General features: G+C 43.7%; 1 protein-coding gene across 4 annotated transcripts in view; it reads right to left on the bottom strand.

Moving 5' to 3' along the window:
- tln1 (talin 1) overlaps window positions 1–12,126 on the bottom strand; it is a 142,301-nt gene that overhangs the window by 9,166 nt on the left and 121,009 nt on the right. For 3 of the 4 annotated variants that reach the window (XM_042302686.1, XM_042302685.1, XM_042302687.1), the window contains exons 48-52: window positions 8,715–8,831; window positions 8,059–8,244; window positions 7,536–7,643; window positions 5,841–5,843; window positions 2,368–2,473 (exon numbers count right to left, since the gene is read on the bottom strand). In XM_042302686.1, the coding sequence (XP_042158620.1) occupies window positions 2,368–2,473; window positions 5,841–5,843; window positions 7,536–7,643; window positions 8,059–8,244; window positions 8,715–8,831 (520 nt within the window). The remainder of the gene's footprint in view (window positions 1–2,367; window positions 2,474–5,840; window positions 5,844–7,535; window positions 7,644–8,058; window positions 8,245–8,714; window positions 8,832–12,126) is intronic. The other variant, XM_042302688.1, reaches the window with a different exon arrangement.

Here is a 12,126-nt window from a genome sequence, read left to right as displayed (position 1 = left end):
CAATAGTTGAACAGTTTTGAACAAATTAGCTATATATATTTGATTGTATTTTTTTTCACTTTCACTTAGCTAATGCAGCTAGCTAATTTAGCCTACTCAAACACTTGGTTCAAACAGAAAATAATTATATTTATGTTAGCTAGCTGGCTAAGGCTAAGTGATGATGCGGTTTGTATGTGGAAGATACAAAAGTGAACTGTTTGTGCGGGTGATCAGGGGTGTATTTATTCCGCAGATTCTGTTGAAAAACGTTTCTTAAACTAAAGCAAATGGAACGAAAATCGGGCTAAACCTACCTGAGTTTGTACTAATGATTACACCCTAGATCAGCTTAGATGCAGGCAAGAGTGTGCAAGGCGGTATTGAATGTGTCACTGTCTGTCACCTTGATTACTCAAACTTGTCTCTTGACCTGTGCACCTATGTTATAAACTTTCATTCGTAGCCTAGGTTGTAGCAACCTCATGATGGGTATAGGGAAAATTTGAGTATCGTGTAGTAGCCTAAACCTATTGATGTTACATTGAGCTGGGTGAATGGAATATGAATGAGAGTCATCCAATATGCTGTAACACAAATAAGGACATGGTCATAAATCTCACTGATTTTAAACGGCACTGACCGCCACTGCTTTCCACATCCTCTGTCCTACTCATGCCTTTAGATTGGTAATGTATTCATATTGCCGATATGATGGACAGCCTTTCAGTGGGCTGTTACCACGTACTGCTCACCACATCAATCTCTACGTCTTTTACCAGAGAGCAGATATAGACGTTCCTGTCTCATCGTCTGTTAAATCAAGACGTGGCATTATCACCAAGCCAGTGGCAAGGATTCCCTTTCAGGCTAAAGCATCTCTATCGGGGACTGTAGAAGATTGCTCTTTGGGGGGGCTCTAGTATTTCCCCTCTAAATCGGTGGGCAATGTGCTCATGGTGCTGGCTTGAGGACGACGCGCGGCTTGTTCTTGACACCTCCAGGTTGGGGACTGGAGACGGCCGTGTGAAAGAGAAGGGCCTGTCGGGCAGCAGCTGGGGGGTGCTGTAAATTGAGTCTCAACGTTATGCGGGCCCCCCCCTCTCTGACAGACTTGGGCTGAGTCTCATTCCAGAGATGTGCTACCCTTCCTTTCTTTCTGCCCTCGTTCGATGTGCTTAACAAATCTGACATGACTAGGTATAGGTGTAAGCAATATCTCCGCCGGGTTTCAGTCATGCTGCTAACACCTATCCTGCCATATTAGATCTGTGACGCAATAGCAAGCTAGGTCGGAGTGGGAGGGGACAACTTTCAGAAATAAACTACAACCATGGGAAGCTGCCATGCTTCCTCCTAAATAAACGACAGCCATGGAAAGCTGCCATACTGCCTACTAAATCAACTACAGCCATGGAAAGCTGCCATGGGAAGCTGCCACGCTTCCTCCTAAATAAACTACAGCCATGGAAAGCTGCCATGCTGCCTTTTGGATAAAGGCGTCCTCATGCTTCCCAGCCAAAACAGTTCGGAAGAGTTCATGCATATATTATGACAACATTTTGTGATGTTTTTGGTCATCGGTAAGGGTTTTTCAGCTGTTCAGGCGCACAACATAGTTTCTAGAGGCAAGCCGAAGTTCGGAGCCTTAAGTCTACACCCATTCGTCGGTGATTGGTTAACAGTAGAGATTCTTCAATAATGTCTACACCCCTTCGTCGGTGATTGGTTAACAGTAGAGATTCTTCAATAAAGTCTACACCCCTTTGTCGGTGATTGGTTAACAGTAGAGATTCTTCAATAAAGTCTCTCGTCACTCAACGGGAGACTAATCGTTTTCATGCACATTTTTTAAATTGAGAAATACTGCACCAAACAACTTAGTTAGATGTAGTTTGCTGAAAATATATGACAGATTTCTTGAGTGATCTTCGATTAATTCAGACTATTTTGTGGAAGTGTTAGTTCTACTGTTAACCAATCACCGACAAAGGGGTGTAGACTTTATTGAAGAATCTCTACTGTTAACCAATCACCGACGAAGGGGTGTAGACATTATTGAAGAATCTCTACTGTTAACCAATCACCGACGAAGGGGTGTAGACATTATTGAAGAATCTCTACTGTTAACCAATCACTGACGAATGGGTGTAGACTTAAAGCTCCGAACTTCGGCTTGCCTCTAGAAACTATGTTGTGAATACTCGCTATGGCTATGCCGCTTCTTTCTTGTTTTTCAAGCAAAGGTATTTTAAGGGAGTTCATTTCGGCTAGCTGAATTCAACTAGGCGCCAGCCAAACGGAAGCATGCTGACGCCTTAAGGAGGGGAGAGGTGGAAGAGCGACACGTGGGGAATGTAGTTCTGTAATAATAAGAGGTCAAGGTACCCTTCATGGCCTCGGCGGCCTGGATGAGCTCGGTGACGGAGCCTGCCACGCGCTTGGAGTAGTTAGCCAACTGCTGCTTGAGCTCGTGGCTGGGCTTCTGGATGATCTGTGGGAAGGGGACAAAGGAGAGACAACAACAGTTAGTTAGTCTCCCTCTCTCTACTAGGGTCTTTGTAAAACTAACACTGCAGCCAAAGACAGGGGATCTTTCGCAATGAATCTTTCCTCGAATCCTCTCTCCTCAAAAGACATTGGACCTTCTCCTCTAATACAGTTAAGGAGGAGGAGATAGGAGGAATCCTAGAAAGACTACTTGAGAGAGTGAGCCACAGACCCCATTGACGCCTTCAAGACATTGCAATTCAATCTGGGCTTCTGGATGTCACCTGCTATACCTACTAACACAATGGTGTCTTCCATTTGGGAACATGAAAATGTAACACTGCTGGGTCTTCCATTTGGGAACATGAAAATGTAACACTGCTGGGTCTTCCATTTAGGACCATGACAATGTAACACTGCTGGGTTTTCCATTTAGGACCATGAGACTATTTCGAACTCACAGTTAAAGGTCTTTAAAAAGAATTGGGTGACAAATTTAAGATAAAGATATCAGGCTATTTACATTAAGCAATAAATAAAAGGTGCTACAAAGACACCTTGTTAACAAACATAAACCATTCAGCCTCCACATGCCAAAGCACATTAGCAGTTTAGTCCAATTGGATGTGGACATGGGTGATCATGTGGGAAGAGCTTGCTAGTTGGTAGTGGCATGGTGGTAGTGGGAGAGGGTGGGTTATCCCAGAGCCATAGGCAGTGTCTGAATATGTTACCAGACATCAAATCTTTGCTTACCCCTGTACTGGTTTCTGCAATTCCTCTCAAAGCTCATTGGATGAGAGGATCCAAAGTACCTCCCTCGGTTCTCCTGCAATGAGCTTTGACAGGAATTCAGGAAACAAGATTTGACAGCTAGTAATGTTTTCAGACTCAGCCATAGATACAGAGTTCAGCTAACTAGTTCAGAGTTAAGCCATTACAATGTATTCTCACCAGAAAGGACCAGCCTTGGAACATTTGGTGCCAACATGGCATGGTCTATAGACGTCTAGCCTCAAACAGTCAAACTCAGCATAAAATATACAGTACATGGCTCCAACCAGCCCCAGGCAGTGCCCCACTCATTATGTGTGTGTGTGTCAATGTCCTCAGAGTGTCCTCCAGTGAGATGGACCTGGCCAGTTGGGCCTGGCAGATGACAGGTGCAGGGCATTAACAGTGCTCTGTGCCTGTGGGACACACTGCGCCGAGGCACGCTGCGCTCCAGTTCATTCAGATGCGCTACTAGGAAAAGACAAGAGGAGCAGCGTGGCTGCACAGGAATGGGTGGCATGGCCGCTAGCCACACGCAAATACATACTGTACGTAGGTCTACACAGGGACGTAACACACACAGGAAAGTCACATTTACACACGGGAGTAACACACACACACGTAATGAGTTGACCTGAGCCCCAAGGTCATGGAGAACTAGAATAAGGAACTTACACTTTTGAAACAATACAGGGCATGGGAAAGTAATGAGTTGTGTGTATTGTGCACTCAGGCAAAGAATTCCAACACACTCAGGCACAAACACATTATGTACATATACCTTGTACACACATTATGACAAACGCAAATCTCCATGCAGCGAGATAACATTAGTTGCATATGTGTTGTTAAGAACAATCTCTGTATTTCTCAATGCATTGATGTGTCAACTTGCTAAAAATCTAACATTATTTATAGTATTAGGATACTACCGCTTCTAGAATTAGGATACTACCATATTAGGATACTACCTACCGCTTCTAGTATTAGGATACTACCATATTAGGATACTACCGCTTCTAGAATTAGGATACTACCACTTCTAGTATTGGGATACTATCGCTTCTTGTATTAGGATACTACCATATTAGGATACTACCGCTTCTAGAATTAGGATACTACCGCTTCTAGAATTAGGATACTACCGCTTCTAGAAATGGGATACTACCATATTAGGATACTACCACTTCTAGTATTGGGATACTACCACTTCTAGTATTGGGATACTACCACTTCTAGTATTGGGATACTACCACTTCTAGTATTGGGATACTACCACTTCTAGTATTGGGATACTACCACTTCTAGTATTGGGATACTACCACTTCTAGTATTGGGATACTACCACTTCTAGTATTGGGATACTACCGCTTCTAGAATTAGGATACTACCATATTAGGATACTACCGCTTCCAGTATTAGGATGCTACCATATTAGGATACTACCGCTTCTAGTATTAGGATACTACCATATTAGGATACTACCGCTTCTAGAATTAGGATACTACCACTTCTAGTATTGGGATACTACCACTTCTAGTATTGGGATACTACCGCTTCTAGTATTGGGATACTACCGCTTCTAGTATTGGGATACTACCATATTAGGATACTACCATATTAGGATACTACCATATTAGGATACTACCACTTCTAGTATTGGGATACTACCGCTTCTAGTGTTAGGATACTACCACTTCTAGTATTAGAATACTACCACTTCTAGTATTAGAATACTACCACTTCTAGTATTAGAATACTACCGCTTCTAGTGTTAGGATACTACCATATTAGGATACTACCACTTCTAGTATTAGAATACTACCACTTCTAGTATTAGAATACTACCACTTCTAGTATTAGAATACTACCACTTCTAGTATTAGAATACTACCACTTCTAGTATTAGAATACTACCACTTCTAGTATTAGAATACTACCACTTCTAGTATTAGAATACTACCGCTTCTAGTGTTAGGATACTACCATATTAGGATACTACCACTTCTAGTATTAGAATACTACCACTTCTAGTATTAGAATACTACCACTTCTAGAATTGGGATACTACCGCTTCTAGTGTTAGGATACTACCATATTAGGATACTACCACTTCTAGTATTAGAATACTACCGCTTCTAGTAGCTGTCATATTATATTACATTTTGTGTGAAATTATCTTGCGGATAAAGTTCGGGACGACACAATTTTATGTTTACAACTTTTAAAGACCCACATCACTATGCTGAGAGTGTTTCCGTTTGAAAGAATACATATGTGTTTTTTGAGCTTCCATACTACACAATGAGGATGAGGAAGTGAATCTCTGGTTTCTCAAAAACAAGTGAAACGAAAACATTTTATTTGGTTGTAAAAAAAAAAGAAGCTAACTTTTTCTTTAAAACCAGCTTGAGAGCCAGGTAAGTGTAGATCTGAGGTAATATAATTGTATTAACAATTTTAGAGCCAGATAAGGAGAGATGTGTGGATCTGATCTAGGATCTGCTGAGGACAGGGCGGTGAAAGTATGTCCCCAGAACTGGGTCAATGTAGCTCCACACTCGTGCAGTCAATCACATAGCCTTACTAATACTCACCGGCTACATCATCACAGTCAACAGTGAGACCCAGAACATTCACAGGAAATTGGGGGGAGGGTGGAGAGGAAATTCATCAGGAACTTTCGGTTACATATTAATGGACATTTCAATTCACGGTGGAGAAAGTATAAGAAAATACCAGGTGAGAAAATGTGCATGGAAATGGTTCGTAATGTGATATCATCTTAATATCGTTTAATTTTCATGTAAATCTATAGTAATGAACAACTTAATCATGACAGAATTCTATCTTGAGATCTGTGCATGTGACAAAAAAATGTCTGAAATCTCCCATTGACATCAATGCATGATTTATGTGAAAGTCTGAGTCAGTCAACGTCCAAGTAAGCACACAGATTTCAAGTTACGATTTGTCCCTTTTGATTTCTCTTTTTGCAACCAAACAAGCAATTTAACAGCTCCCAAATATAGTTCCAATATCCCTGCACCCTGAGGAAATCCCTTGCTGATTAGTTCCTGAGTGGAATCCAAGAGCTCTAGTGGTCACCATGTTAACCGATATCCCTTCCTTCTACACACCATCTCTATAATAGACATGACTGTGGCTTAACACCTTGCGCTCCCCGCCCACCAATTAGACCCGTCTTAGACAGGGGGTGTTGAGGAGGTAAAAGGACGTTGACATTATATGTGACCTCTGACATTGGGAGTGGGGGCGGGGCAATGGGTTGGTTTTAATGACAGATAAGGCGTTTTATGTCCCATGGCAACAGATATGTCATAAATCAGAATGGTAAATTAATCTCTGTGTGGTGGTGGGGGGGGTGGGGGGGGGGAGGGTTTGGTGGTTGTGTGTCTTGGCAACACCTCTTGGGACAATATTGACACGCTTTGCTCAGTTATAGGGGCAGAGGGGCAGGTCTAGTATTTTGGGAGATATAGGAATTGCTGTTTGAAACGGTCTCATCCAGAGCCCTCTGAAAGATGTGGGGTGAAGGGAGGGAGATCATTTATTTTTATTTTAACCTTTATTTAGCTAGGCAGGTCAGTTAAGAACAAAGTCTTATTTATAATGACGACCTACGCCGGCCAAACCAGGACGACACTGGGCCAATTGTGCTATGGGACTCACAGTCACAGCCAGTTGTGATACAGTCTGGATTCGAACCAGGGTGTCTGTAGTGACGCCTCATGCACTGAGATGCAGTGCCTTAGACCGCTGCGCCACTCAGGAGGAGGTGGATGTGGGGTGAAGGTTGGGAGAGGGTGTGGAGGGGGATGTGGGGTATGTGGGAGGTGTTGGTCTTGAGATGAACTCCCATGTAAGAATATACCCTCCCTAGTCCCCACAACCCTGACAGCGGTGATCACCACTAACTCTGGTCTTGGACATCTACTGTGTGTGGAGCCTGTTGTTCCAGCTCAGCACTAACGCACCTGATTCAACTAATCATGATTCAGTGATTCATTTTGTTCCAGCTCAGCACTAACACACCTGATTCAACTAATCATGATTCAGTGATTCATGTTGTTCCAGCTCAGCACTAACGTACCTGATTCAACTAATCATCACCTTGATTCAGTGATTCAGGTTGTTTAGTGCTAGTGGGCTTGAACCAACGCCTACACATCAAACCATCCCCCGCAAAAAAATCAGCACTTTGACAAACAGCGGCATTTCTTACCGCTTAAATAAAATAATATTCAAATAAGAGATACATGTAATCTTACCACTAGCACATGCTCCAGCAGACCCAGGTAGCCCAAGGCACACTCGTTGCCATAGCGCAGGGCCCGGTTCTGAACTTCCTTGCTGACCTCTGGGTGGTAGGCGGCTTGCTGTGGAGACCACACAGACACACACATTAGTATGGGACATGTATGACTGGTGCACGAATAGATAACATTGGGTTTTTCTTTGCTGTATTCATAAATATTCACTTCGATAATTAGAAAAAGGTATTAGAGAGCTCGTCATTCCAACTGGTATGCTAGCTGCTCCCATAGACTTCCAGTCATTGCGCTAATGCTAGTTATCATTGGCTCCAGAAACCACATTCAACTTCCTTCAAACAGAGATATACAAATGGTATCCATGAGTTCAACGGAATCCGGGTAAGTTGAAAAAAATGCCTTAATTGCCAAAATCTTGAAGTATCCCTTTAAGGTTGTCGAGGGCGATTAGCTCCAAGGAGTTAGAGAAGATAAAGGTTATCTGAAGGTTATCTAAGGGTCGTCTTGACCCCTTTCTGACCTTGCACGAGTGCAGCATGTCGGCGATGGCCCTCCTGCTCAGGTTGGCCGTAGCGATTACGTCCTCCTGGCGACACGAGTTCCCAGCAGCCACTGCTTTGGCTGTTGCCTGGGTGATGCCTTTGGTCATGCGGATGAAATCCTCTGGAGTGGACGTCTTGGGGGGAGGATCGCCATTGCTGAACACCTGAGAGAGAACAAAACAGTAACTATTTACTTAGCCTGTTGGTAGCTATAATACTTGACTTTTTGTTATAATAGGACATTATATAGAAGGCCCATATGTGTATAGGATATGTGTATAGGATTATAATATGTAATATCTTTCTTCAAAATAGTTTTTCAACTTAACAATATAACTTACTGTGATGATAAATACACTATTGTGTATTTGATGTACAGAATTTTCGAATACGGTATTACAGCATTGTATGACGTGTGTATGATGAGTGATTATGTTAAATTTCCATCTCAAACTGGACAAATGTGTCTTCTATTCTCAAATTAAAGCTGGTTGATTTTGAGTTGAAACTTCTGCTGTCCAGTGACACTTCAAGACAACTGTCCTCTGGTGTGACAGCATATAAATAGAATGACAGAACAGTCACTTGAATGGGAATTCTAGTTATTCTATTTCTGTGTGCCAGTGCCACTCACAGCTAGTTCCTGTTTGATGTGTTCAATGGTGGCCTCCAGTCCCCGTGTGCCCTTGGTGGCCTCGTCCTCCACTGCCTTCACTGTCTTCAGGAGTGACGTCACGTTGGTCACCATCACCTGGGGGGACAAGGGGACAGACATACAGTAGAGGTGTTATTACTATGTGAAAGAGTTGGGGGACAGACATAGGGGAACTGGTGTATTCTCAGTCAGGTATGGTAGAGAGAAGGGAACTGGTGTATTCTCAGTCAGGTATGGTAGAGAGAAGGGAACTGGTATATTCTCAGTCAGGTATGGTAGAGAGAAGGGAACTGGTGTATTCTCAGTCAGGTATGGTAGAGAGAAGGGAACTGGCGTATTCTCAGTCAGGTATGGTAGAGAGAAGGGAACTGGCGTATTCTCAGTCAGGTATGGTAGAGAGAAGGGAACTGGTGTATTCTCAGTCAGGTATGGTAGAGAGAAGGGAACTGGTGTATTCTCAGTCAGGTATGGTAGAGAGAAGGGAACTGGTGCATTCTCAGGTATGGTAGAGAGAAGGGAACTGGTATATTCTCAGTCAGGTATGGTAGAGAGAAGGGAACTGGTGTATTCTCAGTCAGGTATGGTAGAGAGAAGGGAACTGGTGCATTCTCAGGTATGGTAGAGAGAAGGGAACTGGTATATTCTCAGGTATGGTAGAGAGAAGGGAACTGGTATATTCTCAGTCAGGTATGGTAGAGAGAAGGGAACTGGTGTATTCTCAGTCAGGTATGGTAGAGAGAAGGGAACTGGTGCATTCTCAGGTATGGTAGAGAGAAGGGAACTGGCGTATTCTCAGTCAGGTATGGTAGAGAGAAGGGAACTGGCGTATTCTCAGTCAGGTATGGTAGAGAGAAGGGAACTGGCGTATTCTCAGTCAGGTATGGTAGAGAGAAGGGAACTGGCGTATTCTCAGTCAGGTATGGTAGAGAGAAGGGAACTGGCGTATTCTCAGTCAGGTATGGTAGAGAGAAGGGAACTGGTGTATTCTCAGTCAGGTATGGTAGAGAGAAGGGAACTGGTGTATTCTCAGTCAGGTATGGTAGAGAGAAGGGGACTGGTGTATTCTCAGGTATGGTAGAGAGAAGGGAACTGGTGTATTCTCAGTCAGGTATGGTAGAGAGAAGGGAACTGGTATATTCTCAGTCAGGTATGGTAGAGAGAAGGGAACTGGTATATTCTCAGTCAGGTATGGTAGAGAGAAGGGAACTGGTGTATTCTCAGTCAGGTATGGTAGAGAGAAGGGAACTGGTATATTCTCAGTCAGGTATGGTAGAGAGAAGGGAACTGGTATATTCTCAGTCAGGTATGGTAGAGAGAAGGGAACTGGTGCATTCTCAGGTATGGTAGAGAGAAGGGAACTGGTATATTCTCAGTCAGGTATGGTAGAGAGAAGGGAACTGGTATATTCTCAGTCAGGTATGGTAGAGAGAAGGGAACTGGTGTATTCTCAGTCAGGTATGGTAGAGAGAAGGGAACTGGTGCATTCTCAGGGTATGGTAGAGAGAAGGAACTGGTGTATTCTCAGTCAGGTATGGTAGAGAGAAGGGAACTGGTGTATTCTCAGTCAGGTATGGTAGAGAGAAGGGAACTGGCGTATTCTCAGTCAGGTATGGTAGAGAGAAGGGAACTGGCGTATTCTCAGTCAGGTATGGTAGAGAGAAGGGAACTGGTATATTCTCAGTCAGGTATGGTAGAGAGAAGGGGACTGGTGTATTCTCAGTCAGGTATGGTAGAGAGAAGGGAACTGGTGTATTCTCAGTCAGGTATGGTAGAGAGAAGGGGACTGGTGTATTCTCAGGTATGGTAGAGAGAAGGGAACTGGTGTATTCTCAGTCAGGTATGGTAGAGAGAAGGGAACTGGTATATTCTCAGTCAGGTATGGTAGAGAGAAGGGAACTGGTATATTCTCAGTCAGGTATGGTAGAGAGAAGGGAACTGGTATATTCTCAGTCAGGTATGGTAGAGAGAAGGGAACTGGTGTATTCTCAGTCAGGTATGGTAGAGAGAAGGGAACTGGTGTATTCTCAGTCAGGTATGGTAGAGAGAAGGGAACTGGTGTATTCTCAGTCAGGTATGGTAGAGAGAAGGGAACTGGTGTATTCTCAGTCAGGTATGGTAGAGAGAAGGGAACTGGTGTATTCTCAGTCAGGTATGGTAGAGAGAAGGGAACTGGTGCATTCTCAGTCAGGTATGGTAGAGAGAAGGGAACTGGTGCATTCTCAGGTATGGTAGAGAGAAGGGAACTGGTATATTCTCAGTCAGGTATGGTAGAGAGAAGGGGACTGGTGTATTCTCAGTCAGGTATGGTAGAGAGAAGGGAACTGGTGTATTCTCAGTCAGGTATGGTAGAGAGAAGGGGACTGGTGTATTCTCAGGTATGGTATGGTCTCAGTCAGGTATGGTAGAGAGAAGGGAACTGGTATATTCTCAGTCAGGTATGGTAGAGAGAAGGGAACTGGTATATTCTCAGTCAGGTATGGTAGAGAGAAGGGAACTGGTGTATTCTCAGTCAGGTATGGTAGTGAAGGGAACTGGTATATTCTCAGTCAGGTATGGTAGAGAGAGGGAACTGGTATATTCTCAGTCAGGTATGGTAGAGAGAAGGGAACTGGTATATTCTCAGTCAGGTATGGTAGAGAGAAGGGAACTGGTATATTCTCAGTCAGGTATGGTAGAGAGAAGGGAACTGGTGTATTCTCAGTCAGGTATGGTAGAGAGAAGGGAACTGGTATATTCTCAGGTATAGTAGAGAGAAGGGAACTGGTGCATTCTTAAGTATGGTAGAGAGAAGGGAACTGGTGCAGAGAGAGAGAGAGAGAGACAGACTGGGAATAGAGAGAGAAAGGGAGAAACTACTGTGACTTTGGTTCCATTAAAAGCACTGTATAAAACCCATGTATTATTATTATTATGAAGAGAAAATGGAGTGGAGGGACAGGGGAGAGTTCTAAGGTTGCCAGGGAGGCTGGCCACACACACACACACTTCTCCCAGCGAGTGGCGATGTACTGTCAGACTGCCACAGTGTGATAGCCTTGCCCTATGCTCCATTCCGGGTCAGCAGGGGGAGGAGGGGGAGAGTAGTGCAGAGTTACACCCTCAGCTGTCAACAGACACTTCAGTTCTGAATCAGATGATTAATGACTGAAGGACTTAAAGAAGGGATAAAGTACAGGGTGTGGTTGAGGTCAGTGTTTTGGCTATAAAGTACCTTAGGAAAACTTTACTGACAGCTGGGTGTGTGTGTGTGTGTGTGTGTGTGTGTGTGAGAGAGAGAGAGAGAGAGAAAGAGCGATACCTGCCCTCCTCACCCCGACTCATATAAAAGTACTACACTGAACAAAAATATAAACGCAACACGAAAAATGAGACCAACACTTTACATGAGCTG

Source organism: Oncorhynchus tshawytscha, linkage group LG20 (genome assembly GCF_018296145.1).
Source record: "Oncorhynchus tshawytscha isolate Ot180627B linkage group LG20, Otsh_v2.0, whole genome shotgun sequence".
Classification (NCBI taxonomy): Eukaryota; Metazoa; Chordata; class Actinopteri; order Salmoniformes; family Salmonidae; genus Oncorhynchus; species Oncorhynchus tshawytscha.
The sequence above is the reverse complement of the archived record's forward strand: the minus strand, read 5'-3'. Positions and strand labels throughout refer to the sequence as shown.